Here is a 15,999-nt window from a genome sequence, read left to right as displayed (position 1 = left end):
CCCATATACTGTGCAGACAGACCCCCCCATATACTGTGCAGACAGACCCCCCCATATACTGTGCAGACAGACCCCCCCCATATACTGTGCAGACAGACCCCCCCCCATATACTGTGCAGACCCCCCCCATATACTGTGCAGACCCCCCCCATATACTGTGCAGACCCCCCCCATATACTGTGCAGACCCCCCCCATATACTGTGCAGACCCCCCCCATATACTGTGCAGACCCCCCCATATACTGTGCAGACCCCCCCATATACTGTGCAGACCCCCCCATATACTGTGCAGACCCCCCCCCATATACTGTGCAGACCCCCCCCCATATACTGTGCAGACCCCCCCCCATATACTGTGCAGACCCCCCCCCCCATATACTGTGCAGACCCCCTATATAATAGAACCTATTTATAAGCGAACAATATGACAATTGCTCCTGCAAAGGGTTAAAAGCGCTTTTGTGAAATGGATATTTATACTACCCTCGGCGCTTGCGCACTGGGACGTAATTTTTCCCTACCCCCACACTGCGCAGGCGCGTATATCGGGTGGATTTTCAGGAGTTAACCGCGCTTGCGCACTGGGCCGTAATTTTTCCCTACCTCGGCTCCCCGACGCATGCGCAGTGTGCTGCTGAAATCGGCAATGAGATTTTGCCTAGACTAGCCTTTTGCGCATGCGCAGATAGTAAAAACAAAGACACGCCTCCATACGTCATCGCCGATGCGACAGGAAGTCAGAGGGTAGGGAAAACTCACGAGGTAGGGTAGTATAACGCGACAGCGGCATCCATGGGGTTAATAGAGGGAGGGGGCTCCCTCTCTCTCAACCATCAGGGCTGCTGCGATCGCAGCGCCCGATGGTTGCCATGGCAACCGGACGCTTTGCAAAGGCGTCCGATTGCCATGGCATAGGCGTCCGGTGCTGCCACCTACAGGCATCTGATTGTATTATACTTTGCAATGCAAAAGCATTGCAAAGTATAGTACAACCATCAGCCCCACTGGATCTTCAAGATCCAAGAGGGAACTGATAAAAAAAAAATTGAAAATAATAAAAAGTAAAAATAAATAAATAAAAATGTAAAAAAAAAAAATCCTTTTCCTATAAAAAAAAACAAAAAAACTAACAAAAACCACACATATTAGGTGTCACCGCGTCCGTAGCGACCATCTCTATAAATATATCACATCATCAACCCCGTCCAATAAACACCATAAAAAATAAAAACGGTGTAAAAAAATAAGCCATTTTTGTCACCTTACATCACAAAAAGTGCAACAGCAAGCGATCAAAAAAGGCGTATATACCCCAAAATAGTACCAATCAAACCGTTACCTCATCCCGCAAAAAAAGCCCATATTTAAGACAATCGCCCAAAAAATAAAAAAGCTATGGCTCTCAGACTATAGAGACACTAAAACATCATTTTTTTGGTTTCAGAAATGCTATTATTGTGTAAAACTTAAATAAATAAGAAAAAGTATACATATTAGGTATTGCCACGTCCGTAACGATCTGCTCTATAAAACTGTCACATGACCTAACCCCTCAGATGAACGCTGTAAAAAAAAAAAAAAGGTTCCAAAACAGCCAATTTTTTGGCCACCTTGTCCCATAAAGTGTAATAATGAATGATCAAAAAATCCTATGTACCCAAAAATGGTACCAATAAAAACCTCAACTCTTTCTTCAAAAAATGAGCCCCTGCACAAGACGATCGGTAGAAAAATAAAAAACATATGGCGTTCAGAAAACCAATCCAGCAAAATCTGCCTTCCAAAAACCATACGGTGTTCCTTTCCTTCTGCGCCCTGCCGTGCGCCCTTACATCAGTTTACGACCACATGTTGGGTGTTTCTGTAAACCGCAGAATCAGAGTAATAAATATTGAGTTTTGTTTGGCTGTTAATTCTTAATGTGTTAAAGAAAAAAATGTAATAAAATAGAAAATCTGCTAAAAAAGTGAAATTTAGAAATTTCCTCTCCATTTTCCTTTAATTCTTGTGGAACACCTAAAGGGTTAATAACGTTTGTAAAATTGGTTTTAAGTAACTTGAGGGGTCTAGTTTCTACAATGGGGTCATTTATGGGGGTATCTACTATATAGGCCCCACAAAGTGACTTCAGACCTGAACTAGTCCTTAAAAAGTGTGTTTTGGAAATTTTCTTAAAAATTTTAAGAATTGCTTCTAAACTTCTAAGCCTTGTAACGTCCTAAAAAAATAAAATAACATTTCCAAAATGATGCCAACATAAAGTAGACATATGGGGAATGTTATGTAATAAATATTTTATGAGGTATCACTTTCTGTTTTAGAAGCAGAGAAATTGAAATTTAGAAAATTGCTAATTTTTATTTATTTTTGGTAAATTTGGGATTTTTTCATAAATAAAGGTGATATATATTGACTCAAATTTATGACTGTCATGAAGTACAATGTGTCACGAGAGAACAATCTCAGAATGGCGTGGATAAGTAAAAGTGTTCCAAAGCTATTACCACTTAGTGACGCATGTCAGATTTGTAAATTTTGACCTGGACACTGGGGCATCAATGACCTTTGGTCATGAAAGGGTTAAAAAGGAACAGATGACTCCCTGCTGTGATATCGTCACTGCACCAGAGCTGTGAAAAAAAAAGAAAAAAAAAAAAAAAGAAAGGGGGGGGGGGGGGACTTAAAAAATAGCTATGTGTTTTGGTGGTGGCCCGCCACTGAAAAGCATAGCTAGTTCTAGGGATCGACCGATTATTGGTTTTACCGATATTATCCGGCGATATTCAGGATTTTGAACGTTATCGGTATCGGCATCTATTTTGCCAATATACCGATAACGTATGGGGAACACAGAACGCGCTGCTCTCAGCGCTCTCTGTGTTCCCTCCGCAGCACAGGGGAGAAGGAAGCAGTGTCTCCTCCCCCTGTGCTGCTGCTGCCGCTGCCGCCAATGAGGGGATAGAACATAAGAGGAGGGGAGGGGCTGTGGCCACCGCTCCACCAATGAAGATACCCCTCTCATTCATTCATATACAGGAGGCGGGAGCTGGCTGCAGAATCACATAGCCGGCTCCCGACCTCTATGAGCAATAGCTGCGACCTGCAGTAGTTAACCCCTCAGGTGCCGCGGATCGCAGCTAACGCTCATGGAGGTCGAGAGCCGGCTATGTGATTCTGCAGCCAACTCCTGCCTCCTGTATATGAATGAATGAGAGGTATCTTCATTGGTGGTGCAGTGCGCCCCCCCATTAATCATTGGTGGTGCAGTTCGCCCCCTCCCCCCCAGTATTAATCATTGGTGGTGCAGTGCGCCCCCTCCGCCCAGTATTAATCATTGGTGGTGCAGTGCGCCCCCCCCCAGTATTAATCATTGGTGGTGCAGTGCAGTGCGCCCCCCCCCCTCAGTATTAATCATTGGTGGCAGTGGCCACAGGGTCCTTTCTCCCCTCCTCCTCAGTGGCAGCTTCTGATCGGAGCCCCAGCAGTGTAAGCCTGGAGCTCCAATCGGTTACCATGGCAGCCAGGACGCTATTGAAGCCCTGGTCAGCTCTATGCTGCTGTGTGCACAAAGAACAGGGCAGCAGGGAGAGTGTGGTGTCCTATTCACCCTGATAAATCTCTATCAGAGTGAATAGGACAAGGGTTCTAGTCCCTAAGGGAGCTAATAGTAAAAAAAAAAAAAAAAAAAAAACACACACCAAAATATTAATTATAAATGAAAAAGAAAGATTTACAAGAAAAAAAAAAAAAAAACTACACGTTAACAATAAACATTCATTTTTAGCAGATGTGTAGGAATTATTATTTTTTTTAAAATGAAAATTCACTGAATATCGGTATAAATTATCAGCCATCGGCCTGAAAGTTCAGATTATCGGTATCGGCCCTAAAAAAAATAAAAAATAAAAATAAAAAATTAATATCGGTCGATCCCTAGCTAGTTCGTTTTTATCTTTTATCTGTATGTATTTTTGTGGTTTTTAAATAAACGTTTAACTGAAGCTGTCCGATACAGCGCGCTGCTGTTTCTGCTTCCGTTTGAGCTCTCCTCCCTACAATCTGCAAGATTAACAACCTTTTCCTCTTACTACAGATAGACAAGTTGCTGCGGCCGGAGTCTCCCTCCTCTGCTCTAACGGCCGGACACAGGACCGCCAGGAGGAGTGGGGCTGATCTCCTGAGACACAGAGAAGATTGCTCCTGTAAGCAAATCACAGAGCCACCAGCCCATGGCATGAAAAGCATGCAGATATATTTGCCCAACTGCCACCCAAAACATATCTTAGACGTTAAAGTAGCGACCAAAGTTTGGGATTTATGTTTCTCCGTGTTGCTGCAGTGGCCAAGCATAAGAAATACAATGACCAGTCTAAGGCGGCTGCTCCGATTTTTCTCTGATGCGCACAACTTTACCTTCATGAGGTCTTTTCACTTTGTTCTTGTTACTGGGCAATAGTAAACCCCTAGGCTTAGGCTTGTCCCCAACTTTTTGTGTCTCTTCAATTTTTCTATCGTGAGTAGAATTTCTCGGCCAGATGCTGTTGGATTGGATTGTGGTGTTGCTGTTCCAGCTGTAACTGCTCTGCTTGGAAGACTAAAAAACAAAAGAAATAAACTAAAAATCACTAGATTTTAACAGGGGCGAGCGGTTGGCCTGAATCAGCGAACAGAAGTCACAGTGAGCACCTTTCTCCTGGCTAAGGGTCTTTTTTACACGGACCAAGAACGAAGGGAACAATTGTCAGAGAAGAACATTCACGAGAATGCTCATTCCATGAAAAGGGTCCATGTAAAGGTGCTGCTGATCACCCAATGAACAGGTAAACCTAGAATCATGATGCCCTGTGTAAACGGGGATGTGCTGCCCACAAACAGTGAATCTGTACGGGGGATGAAGGACTACAGTAGCGATCATTCAACTCCATAACGAGAGGATGATTTCTACATGCAAATGCTGCTCACAGGCAACGGTCGGCACTGGTCCATTCCTTCCTGATCATATAATTCCGAGTAAAATTATCCAAGTGGTGACATGATCTCTTAAGGACATGTCAATGTTTATGAAGGCAAAAGCCTTTAAAAAGGTGAGCTCTAGCTATGTATGTCAAATACACCTCGCAAAATCATAATTGACCGAGATTGGATTATAACCACTTTTCATAATCGAGAGGCTACTGGTTTCATTTACTGTAGAACAGCGACATCATTACCAGAACACCACGAATATGGCTGCACAGCTTTCCAGTGATGGAAATCCCTGTGTAGCGGTGAAGGGACTCAGTGCTCTAGATTTCTCTAAGGGGCATCATTTCCACATCGCTAAGGTCTCGTGCACATGGCCCTGGTTTTGTCCGCATCCAAGCTGCATTTATTTATTTTTTTGAGGGTCAGACGTGGACCCGTTCAATTCAACAGGGCTGCAAAGATGCGGACAGCACTCCGTGTACTGCAAAAAAGTATAAATAAAAAAATAAAATCTAGAACATGTCCTATCCTTGACAAGGATAGGACTGCTCTATTGCGGGCGGGACGCCGCGTTCCGCAGAATGCCTAACGCACAGGGCCCGTATAAACGTTTTGCAATTTGTGGACCACAAAACGGATATGTGTGCGCATGAGGCCTAAGGTTGAGTCCAGGAGCAATTATGAATGCTATATGAAGCCACTATCTCCGCTGTGGAAGATCATTCTAATAGTCCCCAAATATAATATTAAAAGCAAGTCCCTATTATTAGCGACTGCCATACAGCTCACCTGTGGAACTTCAGGATCGTAGTCATCTAGTTTTTCCATTGTGTTGACGTTCACATTTCCAAGTGCAATTTGATAAGCCACTGAATCCCCAATGTTACTAAGTTATGGTTAGGGAAAAGGGGAAGAAAGATGTGTCTATATACAAAATGCATAAAAACGTTCTCAATTCCCATCAGCACCAAATCTATCTATAAAACAACCTACACCATTGAAGTCTTTACAGGTATTTCTAACAATCTACAACCTGGGTGACATCACGCGAGGCCGATTTGTTGCAGATATTTCTGCCACTGTCCCATTCATCCAAAAGGGGCGTGCAAAACGTGACTCGCACGCTGCGCAGACAACCCCATTCACATGTATAGAACTGATATCAGTCGCGGAAATCTCTGCAAGAAATCTATTGAGTGTAGAAAGTGTTTTCAAAAGTGACTGTAAAGACAATTATCCACAAAAAAAAAAAACTGAAAAAATATTAAATCTATACACACAAATATTATCTTGTCACATCCAAAGCAAAGATACTGCTGGTTGTCATGGAATCTGTTTTCTGTTTATCCGCAGCTAATAAGCTCCCAGGTCACTCTTGCTTTGGATGTGACAGGAGCAAAACTAATGTCGTCATTATGAAGATGTAAAATGTTGCAGACATGTCAGGAGTTTTTAGTTCAAAATAACCAGTGCAGTAATGAGAAGGATACGGGCCTGCGTAACTCAATTCCTTGGGGTCTATCCCATTTTCATAAGGATTCAGCGGAACCAGTTTTTTTTTTATGGAATCAAAGACTAACTGGTATAAAAACGTATTGTCTGCACGAATAAATCCCTCTATGTAGCCATCAGGAACAGTTATGTTCGTCTTCAGATACTGCCCAATTTTCCTAATAACCTGAAAAATAATAGGAGTGCATTGAGACCAACCATGGATCACAGTATTGAAGCTGTACTGATATCAGACAGAAAGACTGCGGACGGGCATGGATCAATTACCTGAGTAATATCTGGATTATTTGCAATTTTCAGAAGTTTACTTGCTTTGGCTAATCCAATACCATGGATAGAAGGTAGGTAGTCGCAGCCGGACAGGATACACATGTAGCGGAATTTCTCTTCTGTGAACACATCTCCGAGATGTTTACACATGCCAAATCGGTTCTGATCAATTTCTAAACCATTTCCAAATTTGTCCATTTTTAAAATCACCTGGAGAAAACAGGAAACAGATATTGCCTAAATAAAAGTCATTAGGGTTATCCGGTCTTTATGTAGCAGCCATTTTTTCCTGCGCACACCGGCAACGTGAATACGCTACATCCCCCGCACATCGACGCCCTTTTCTCCAAGGTATCGGGTGGACACATGTTGGAAGTCCGTGCAGGCTGCTACTAAGCTGAAGGATTTGCAATGAATGGCAAGATTGAATAAACTAAGGGGAGATGCCATCACTATTAGCAAGCGGTCCATCATGAGGGTCTCCTAGAGAGCTTGAGAATGAAGGGGCTGCAGTGTCGATCGAGTGCTTCAGTGAGCAGTGAACAACTACACTGGAGCTATATGGGTATGTTATTCACAAGCATACAGATTCCTCTGTAAGATCCTCAGGCATAGGCCTAGTTCACACGAACGTATGGCTTTTATCGTTTTTTGCCTTCCGTTTTTGAGTTCCGTTTTTTACGTATGGCATATACAGTATACAGTAATTACATAGAAAAAATTGGGCTGGGGATAACATTTCCAATAGATGGTTCCGCAAAAATGGAACGGATACGGAAGACATACGGATGCATTTCAGTATGTGTTCCTTTTTTTTTTGCGGACCCGTTGACTTGAATGGAGCCACGGAACGTGATTTGCGGGCAATAGGACATGTATCTTTCAACGGAAACGTAATGCTTACGGAACACATTCCGTTTCTAATGCGGAACCATTGAAATGAATGGTTCCGTATACGGAACACAAAAACACGATCGTGTGAACTAGGCCATACTTCTGGGCAAATTAGAGAAAGCAGCTCATCTCCACCAACCGTCTCTGAGAGAAGTGAAACTTAGAGACAGTCTGCAGAGGGGAAAAGGGCTAAAAATGCCAGATACGAGTCATACAGCGGCCAGAAAGTGTTATTCCTCATGTACAAACATCATACTAATGATTTATAGAGACGCTTTAAAGGGGTTTCTCATCTCAGACACTGGTGGCATATCATTAGGATATGCAACCAGTGTCAGATGTGAGACCTGCATCTATTCCTATCCCCAGAGCAGGCCTCCAAAGTGAAGGAGATTGCACTGCGCAAGCTTGGCCACAGTCCATTCACCTCTATAGGAGTTCCGCTGGCTCAGCCATTTCTGACAGTTCCATAGAGGCGATTGGACAAGTGACCGTGTATGCCTGGTGCACTCTCCATTCACCACTATGGGATTTGCCCATAGAAGAAAATGAAGAGCAAGGTGCACGCTCCTTTGCTTTGTGTCCCTGTTCAGAAGATAGGAGTGGCGACATATCCTAGCGATATGCCACCAATGTCTGACATGACACATCGCCTTTAAGAGACCTCACTCCCCCTCGACCCTTTTCAGCCCAGAGTGCATCATATGCAGCAGCAGTTTCCTTAAATGCTCCATCTGTCCTGGTGTCAGATTCCCTTTAGGGTTCCATTCACACGTCCGTAAGTGTTTTGCAGATCCACAAATTGTGGATTCGCAAAACACGGACACCTGCAATGTGCGATCCGCACATCACAGACACTATACTAGAAAATGCCTTTCCTGGTCCGCAATTGCGGAAAAGAATAGGACATGTTCTATTTTTTTCATGAACGGAATTGCGGATCCCAAAAGAAACGATGCGGATCCCGAAAATGCGGATTCGCATCCTTTCCAGCCCCATTAAAAGAGAATGGGTCTGCAAATTGCGGAACGAATGCGGACCCAAATTACGGACGTGTGAATGGACCCTTAAAGAGCACCTTTCATCGGTCCAAACATTGTAAACTAAGTATCATGACATATACAGCGGCGCCCAGGGATCTCACTGCACTTACTATTATCCCTGGGCGCCGCTCCGTTCTCCTGCTATGCCCTCCGGTATGTTCGGGGACTTGGTTATAGTAGGCGGAGTCTGCCCTTGTTCTGCTGGGCGTCTCCTTCTCCCAGGCTGTGAGCTCTGCGATGCAATTGGCCAGGGCTACAGCCTAGGAGAAGGAGACGCCCAGCAGAACAAGGGCAGACTCCGCCTACTATAACCAAGTCCCCGAACATACCGGAGGGCATAGCAGGAGAACGGAGCGGCGCCCAGGGATAATAGTAAGTGCAGTGAGATCCCTGGGCGCCGCTGTATATGTCAGGATACTTAGTTCACAATGTCAGGATCGGTGAAAGGTCCTCTTTAATGAATGACTACTAATTATGACATTAAATCGTGGATTGTGTGTGCAGACATCCAACAATAAACATGCAGACTAAATGCATACCGTTTTACAACCAAAAGCAAGAAGATCAGAGTCTTCGGTAATGATCGCCTGGGCAAATCCGTTTCTATTCAAATACGCCAGCTGTGAATCTGCCTCATAGGGAGCGACTATGCATTCGATGCCTTCAGAGCGCGCAGCCTATGACAGAAGAAATGAGAATAATTAAGCCGGGGTTACATGGCCCAATGGAGCAGGCGGTGGTCGAGAAGTAAGTGTTCCTCCCGACAATTGCCTGTTCGTGAGCGGAGGCGAAACTTGCATTTACATGTAGTGATCACCTCTACTGAATGGAGACGAGCGACCTCTAGTACCATTGGTCCTCCTCATGCAGAGTCATTTTGGGGAATTTATCAAAAAAAATATGCCAGTTTTCTGTGTGTGAAAGTCACAAACTGCATGTTTGTGACTAACAACATTTGAGCAAAATTTTTACCACAAGTGCTGTTACCCTGCCACTTTCCAGAAAAGAGAGCATGGCGAGCAGGGGCGGACTGGCCATAGACCTTACAGGGAAGTTTCCCGGTGGGCCGATGCTCAGGGGGCCGCCTGAGCCCTCCTCATAGCCGGCCAGTGGACATTTTTGGGTATGTATTTTGTGCTGTTTGCGGCAGTATTTTGTGATGGACTGTGGTATTTGGCCCTGTTGGGGGGTATAATGTGCCACAATATAGTATTGCTGGCCCCCACTTCTATCAATTTGGACCACATTAAGTTACCAGTCCGCCCCCGGTGGCGAGGGCGGCAGCCGCATCACATTTATCACCTTCTACCACAGCTTTCTGCCGTAGAAAAAACACAGAAATCTAGATTTCAGTACAGGAGCACGGATTGAAGGATGCTTCACCGAATTTATAAAACACATCATAAGTCAGGCGCGGCATCCTCTGCAGGACGCCAGTGTGAGACTAACCGTACTTAGGACCACTATGTGGATTACGAAGAACGTGGCTCCTTACAAAACACAACAGTGCTGAGCATCAGAACTCACTTTAATAACCTCATGCGCCATCTTTGAAGTGATGTTAACAGCGCGTGAGAAACAATCTCTGGCCTCCGACAGCTTGCCTTCTCTCAGGAGCTGCTTCCCCTTTTGCAAATTTAGCTGCCTCTTCCTGCAAGAAGGATACATTGTTAGGCTTCCTGTAACAGCACCTGCAAAACATCTATCATATCATCTAAACACAAGCGAGGCCTCAAGATAAAATATTTTCAACATAAAATGGTCTTTTCTGACCCATCGTAAGTTGAAACCAGATTCAGACAATGCCTCAGACTCTGATCCAACCAATCAAGGCCACTTCTCTGCTAAAATAGCGAGTTGCTAGTCAGCAGCTGCTCCTGAAGGTTATATGTAAGGACTTGTTTTATCTGTCTTAGTTATCTGCTTATTTTTCTTAAATTTAAATTTTCTCTTATCTTGGATGACATTTTGGGGCTTTGGAACCGATGACTCAACTTACAATGGTTTCAACTTACAATGGTTGTTCTGGAACCAATATTGTAACTTGAGGGACCACTGTGTATATACTTAGGCCCCTTTCAAACGGGCATTGCGGGAAAATGTGCGGGTGCGTTGCGGGAACACCCGCGATTTTTCCGCGCGAGTGCAAAACATTGTAATGCGTTTTGCACTCGCACGAGAAAAATCGCACATGTTTGGTACCCAAACCCGAACTTCTTCACAGAAGTTCGGGCTTGGGATCGGTGTTTTGTAGATTGTATTATTTTGCCTTATAACATGGTTATAAGGGAAAATAATAGCATTCTGAATACAGAATGCATAGTAAAACAGCGCTGGAGGGGTTAAAAAATAAAAAAAATCATTTAACTCATCTTAGTCCAATTGATCGCGGCCCAGCATCTCCTTCTGTCCCCTTTACTGACTAGGGCAGGGATCAGCAACCTGCGGCTCTCCAGATGTTGTGAAACTACAATTCCCAAAATGCCTACTTGCTGTTTTCTTCTCAGAACTCCCATAGAAATAAATGGAGCATGCTGGGAATTGTAGTTTCACAACAGCTGGAGAGCCGCAGGTTGCTGATCCCTGGACTAGGACCTATGGTGAGCATTAATTATAGGTAAAGGACCTTTGATGACGTCACTCCGGTCATCACATGGTACGTCACATGATCTTTTACCATGGTGAATCACCATGGTAAAAGATCATGTGACGTACCATGTGATGACCTGAGTGACGTCATCAAAGGTCCTTTACCTATAATTAATGCTCACCACAGGTCCTATTCAGTAAAGGGGACAAATGGAGATGCCGGCATCGCGATCAAGTGGATTAAGGTGATTTAAATAATTTTTTTTATTTTTTTAACCCCTCCAGCGCTGTTTTACTATGCATTCTGTATTCAGAATGCTTTTATTTTCCCTTATAGCCATGTTATAAAGGAAAATAATAATGATCGGGTCTCCATCCCGATCGTCTCCTAGCAACCATGCGTGAAAATCGCACCGCATCTGCACTTGCTTGCGGATGCTTGCAATTTTCGCGCAACCCCATTCATTTCTATGGTGCTTGCGTTACGTGAAAAACACACAAAGAGGAGCATGCTGCGATTTTCACGCAACGCACAAGTGATGCGTGAAAATCACCGCTCATGTGAACAGCCCCATAGAAATGAATGTGTCGGGATTCCGTGCGGATGCAATGCGTTCACCTCCCGCAACGCATCTGCGCGGAAAACTCGCTCGTGTGAAAGGGGCCTTAAAGGGGTTGTCCAGGTTCAGAGCTGAACCCGGACATCCCTCCATTTTCACCCCAGCAGCCACCTTCCCCCCCCCCCCCCCCCCCCCCCCCCCCCCCCACCCCCGGACAGGAGCATCGGAGCAGTTCATGCTCCGATGCTCTCTTTTGCCCTGAATCGCGCAGGGCAAAGGCATTTTTTGGAGATCCAGTGACGTACCGGGGCTCTCCATGTGGCTGCCAGGAACCCCGGTGATGTCACCGGCACTGATGGGCAGGATTTAGCGCTGCCCTAGCCAGTAAAACGGCTTAAGGCAGCACTAAAGCCCACCCATCAGAGTCGGTGACGTCACCGAACACACTGCCGGGCGGCAGTGTGTTATTGAAAACAAAAGAGCCCGTGCCCTGCGCGATCTAGCGCAGGGCAAGGGAGCCCATCGGAGCATGAGATGCTCTGATGCTAGGCTCAGGATGGGGGGGCTGCCTGGGTGAAAAAAAGGGTATGTCCGGGTTCAGCTCTGAATGTTCACACTGACCGTGCGAGTTGTCTCTGTCCATCATACAGACTAGAATAGTTCTGCACGCCGCGCTATTGACACAGTCAAAAGTGACAAAACCTGTGACCGAGTCTGCAAACACCAATGTGAACGAGAACCAAATCCATTTGCTCTCCACCTCTGTGGTTACTTACTCTCTCCTGGTCTTCTCTACGTCTTTCTTGGAAGGCAAAGTGCATCCATCAAACACCAGTATCGGCCTGACGCCATGTGACAGCAGCATGTGCACAAACTTCATACAGTAGGTGACATATCTGTAACAAAGGAACGTCGCTGTTAAAAGGTTTTCTTCAGATAAATCCAATATATTCGCTATAGACTAAAAGGCTAAACCCCACATCCCCATTAACCAATGCTCTGAAGGAGAAGAAGAATTAAAGACCGCTCCTAAGTCTACATTACAAATATGAGAAATTGCTTTTTTTAAAGGGGCTGTCAGATTTCGATATTGATAGCCTATCCTCACAGTTGCGTCTTGAATATCTGACCGGTGGGCGCCTGACTCTTGGCACACCTGCCGATCAGCTGTTTGAAGAGACTGTGGGTGCCATGGCCTCCTCCTAGGCCCGTGACGTCAGGAGTATATTACTGTCAGGGGCCCAGCGTATGGGGACATTTTTATAGTATTGGATAACCCCTTTAATGGCTGCGCACTATAGAAGGTGCCATCACACCTCGTCATAAGCTGAGTTTTAATCGTTAATGAAACTTCGGTAATAAATAAAATACTCCATAGCCTCGCTGCAATCACAGTAACATCACCCTGGTAATCGGACTAGCCATTTCCTATAGATAAAGTCCCAACCGACCGTGCAAACCCAGCAAAAATTCAAGCAAACAGATTTGGTTACAGTCTTTGTACTCAATCGCAGCGCTCAGCTCATAGCCTGGCTATGAGCTGAGCGCTGCGATAGGCCAGCGCTTCAGCATAGGAGAAGGAGACCGCGGCAAGTTCCCCTGGGTGGAGCCTAACTACGAACATACCGGAGGCTATAACCGGAGAACGGAGCGGCGCCCGGGGATAACAGTAAGTGCAGGGGGATCCCCGGGCGCCGCTCTACACGTCTGTATAGTCAGTTTACATACTTTCTTCTGGTGAAAGGTCCTCTTTAAGGGAGGCGAGAGGCACCCAAGTGTCATCCCAGACCATTCAAAACCGTTTACATCAGCGTGGTCTTTGTGCTAGATGACCTACAAGGGTGTCGCTGTTGGTGTCCACGTTTTGGGAGCCCCTTACTTTAATTCCCACTCATAAGAGGTTTCTAGCTACAGACACACTTACTGGTCGGTTGGTTCTCCTTTGGCTAGTTTCTCAGCACAGGCGAAGGCTCCTTTGTGAAGCCAGCAGTACGTGTCCACGGCCACCGTCTGACCCTTGTATTTCTTCACATTGATGGGCTCTGAGGCTTCCTTAAGGAACTGTAGTAAACCCTGAATTCCCATATCTGCACCAGTTCAAAGCAGCGGCCAATTCCAAATTCTTGTTAGCCCTGTAAAAAATGTAAAATTATAAAAACACTGTCAGCCCCGCCACCGCCTACTCCGCCAGCCCCACCACCGCCGCCGTCAGCCCCGCCACCGCCTACTCCGCCAGCCCCACCACCGCCGCCGCCAGCCCCGCCACCGCCTACTCCGCCGCCGTCAGCCCCGCCACCGCCTACTCCGCCGCCGTCAGCCCCGCCACCGCCTACGTCAGCCCCGCCACCTACTCCGCCGCCGTCAGCCCCGCCGCCGCCTACTCCGCCGCCGTCAGCCCCGCCGCCGCCTACTCCGCCGCCGTCAGCCCCGCCGCCGCCTACTCCGCCGCCGTCAGCCCCGCCGCCGCCGTCAGCCCCGCCGCCGCCAGCCCCGCCACCGCCGCCGTCAGCCCCGCCACCGCCTACTCCGCCGCCGTCAGCCCCGCCACCGCCTACTCCGCCGCCGTCAGCCCCGCCACCGCCTACTCCGCCGCCGTCAGCCCCGCCACCGCCTACTCCGCCGCCGTCAGCCCCGCCACCGCCTACTCCGCCGCCGTCAGCCCCGCCACCGCCTACTCCGCCGCCGTCAGCCCCGCCACCGCCTACTCCGCCGCCGTCAGCCCCGCCAACGCCTACTCCGCCGCCGTCAGCCCCGCCACCGCCTACTCCGCCGCCGTCAGCCCCGCCGCCGTCAGCCCCGCCACCGCCTACTCCGCCGCCGTCAGCCCCGCCACCGCCTACTCCGCCGCCGTCAGCCCCGCCACCGCCTACTCCGCCGCCGTCAGCCTCGCCACCGCCTACTCCGCCGCCGTCAGCCCCGCCACCGCCTACTCCGCCGCCGTCAGCCTCGCCACCGCCTACTCCGCCGCCGTCAGCCCCGCCACCGCCTACTACGCCGCCGTCAGCCCCGCCACCGCCTACTCCGCCGCCGTCAGCCCCGCCACCGCCTACTCCGCCGCCGTCAGCCCCGCCACCGCCTACTCCGCCGCCGTCAGCCCCGCCACCGCCTACTCCGCCGCCGTCAGCCCCGCCACCGCCTACTCCGCCGCCGTCAGCCCCGCCACCGCCTACTCCGCCGCCGTCAGCCCCGCCACCGCCTACTCCGCCGCCGTCAGCCCCGCCACCACCTACTCCGCCGCCAAATTCGCCGTGCAGCCCTATCCTAAAGATGGGGCGTCATGGTTACAAGGAGAGGTCAAGTATTCTCTAGGGGGGGGGGGGCTTGTGACTATACAGGTATTAAGTTTCCAAACATGGTGGCATTTCTTGTTCCTCCCTAAATCCCTTTCATTGGGAACATTAGCACTGCCCCCATATCTAAGAAACATGGGGCTGCTGCACTACAAGTCCCAGAATAATCTCCGGATTATATAAGTGCACTGTACCAGTCGGGAGTTGCAGCCTTCTCTCCGAGCCCTGGCTCCAGCAGACTACTCCGACATCATCCCTCTGGGGACCCGCACCGACCGGGCTCGGGCTCAGCCAGAAAGACACTTTAAATCGTGGCGCGCCTTCAGCCTGCGAGGGACCGCCCACCTTACTCACGTGATCCCAGCTAAGGGGCGGTGCTTGAGAACCTCAGTCGCCATTACAAGTAAGGGAATATGACGGCTGGGCAGTAGAGCTCTGAGTCGAGCTGCTTTTTACGGAGCTTTTAATAAATACCCGGGTCTTGAGTAACGTTTGGGGGGTCGCGTTTTTGCACTTATATTAGAACTTAGCCAAAAGGTGTCGGGTTGAAGAGCTCCAATTATGGGAATTACAACTGGCGGCCCGCCCCGCGTGGAGAGGTCACGTGTCAACAAGACGTCACCGCGGAATGTGGCGCCAAAATTGTGACTGGACCTGAAAAACATTAGAGCCAGATGTGAAGTGCGAGCATTGCTGTGAGGTGCGGGGGGAGGGGCTGGTTATAGTTACAAATCAGCCTCTGTCTTAAAGCCGTTGTCTAGCAGGATCTGCTGTGAAATCTGTACAGCCTCAAAATAAACCATGGGCAACTAGGGTTGCCACCTTTCCAAACAAAAAATACCAGCTAAGGCCTCTTTCACACTTGCGTTGTTGGGA

At 47.8% G+C, this 15,999-nt stretch overlaps 1 protein-coding gene across 1 annotated transcript in view; it reads right to left on the bottom strand.

Moving 5' to 3' along the window:
* Positions 1-15,449, bottom strand: part of EXO1 (exonuclease 1) — a 33,537-nt gene extending 18,088 nt beyond the window's left edge. Inside the window, exons 1-9 of the mRNA XM_040442211.1 lie at positions 15,317-15,449; positions 13,758-13,975; positions 12,610-12,729; positions 10,212-10,335; positions 9,224-9,361; positions 6,745-6,957; positions 6,456-6,643; positions 5,755-5,851; positions 4,414-4,594 (exon numbers count right to left, since the gene is read on the bottom strand). Of these exons, the coding sequence (XP_040298145.1) occupies positions 4,414-4,594; positions 5,755-5,851; positions 6,456-6,643; positions 6,745-6,957; positions 9,224-9,361; positions 10,212-10,335; positions 12,610-12,729; positions 13,758-13,918 (1,222 nt within the window). The 5' untranslated portion in view covers positions 13,919-13,975; positions 15,317-15,449. The remainder of the gene's footprint in view (positions 1-4,413; positions 4,595-5,754; positions 5,852-6,455; positions 6,644-6,744; positions 6,958-9,223; positions 9,362-10,211; positions 10,336-12,609; positions 12,730-13,757; positions 13,976-15,316) is intronic.
* Between the last annotated feature and the right edge of the window lie 550 nt (positions 15,450-15,999).

This window comes from Bufo bufo, chromosome 8 (genome assembly GCF_905171765.1).
Source record: "Bufo bufo chromosome 8, aBufBuf1.1, whole genome shotgun sequence".
NCBI lineage: Eukaryota > Metazoa > Chordata > Amphibia > Anura > Bufonidae > Bufo > Bufo bufo.
Note: the sequence above shows the minus strand (reverse complement) of the source record. Positions and strands in the feature narration are given on the sequence as shown.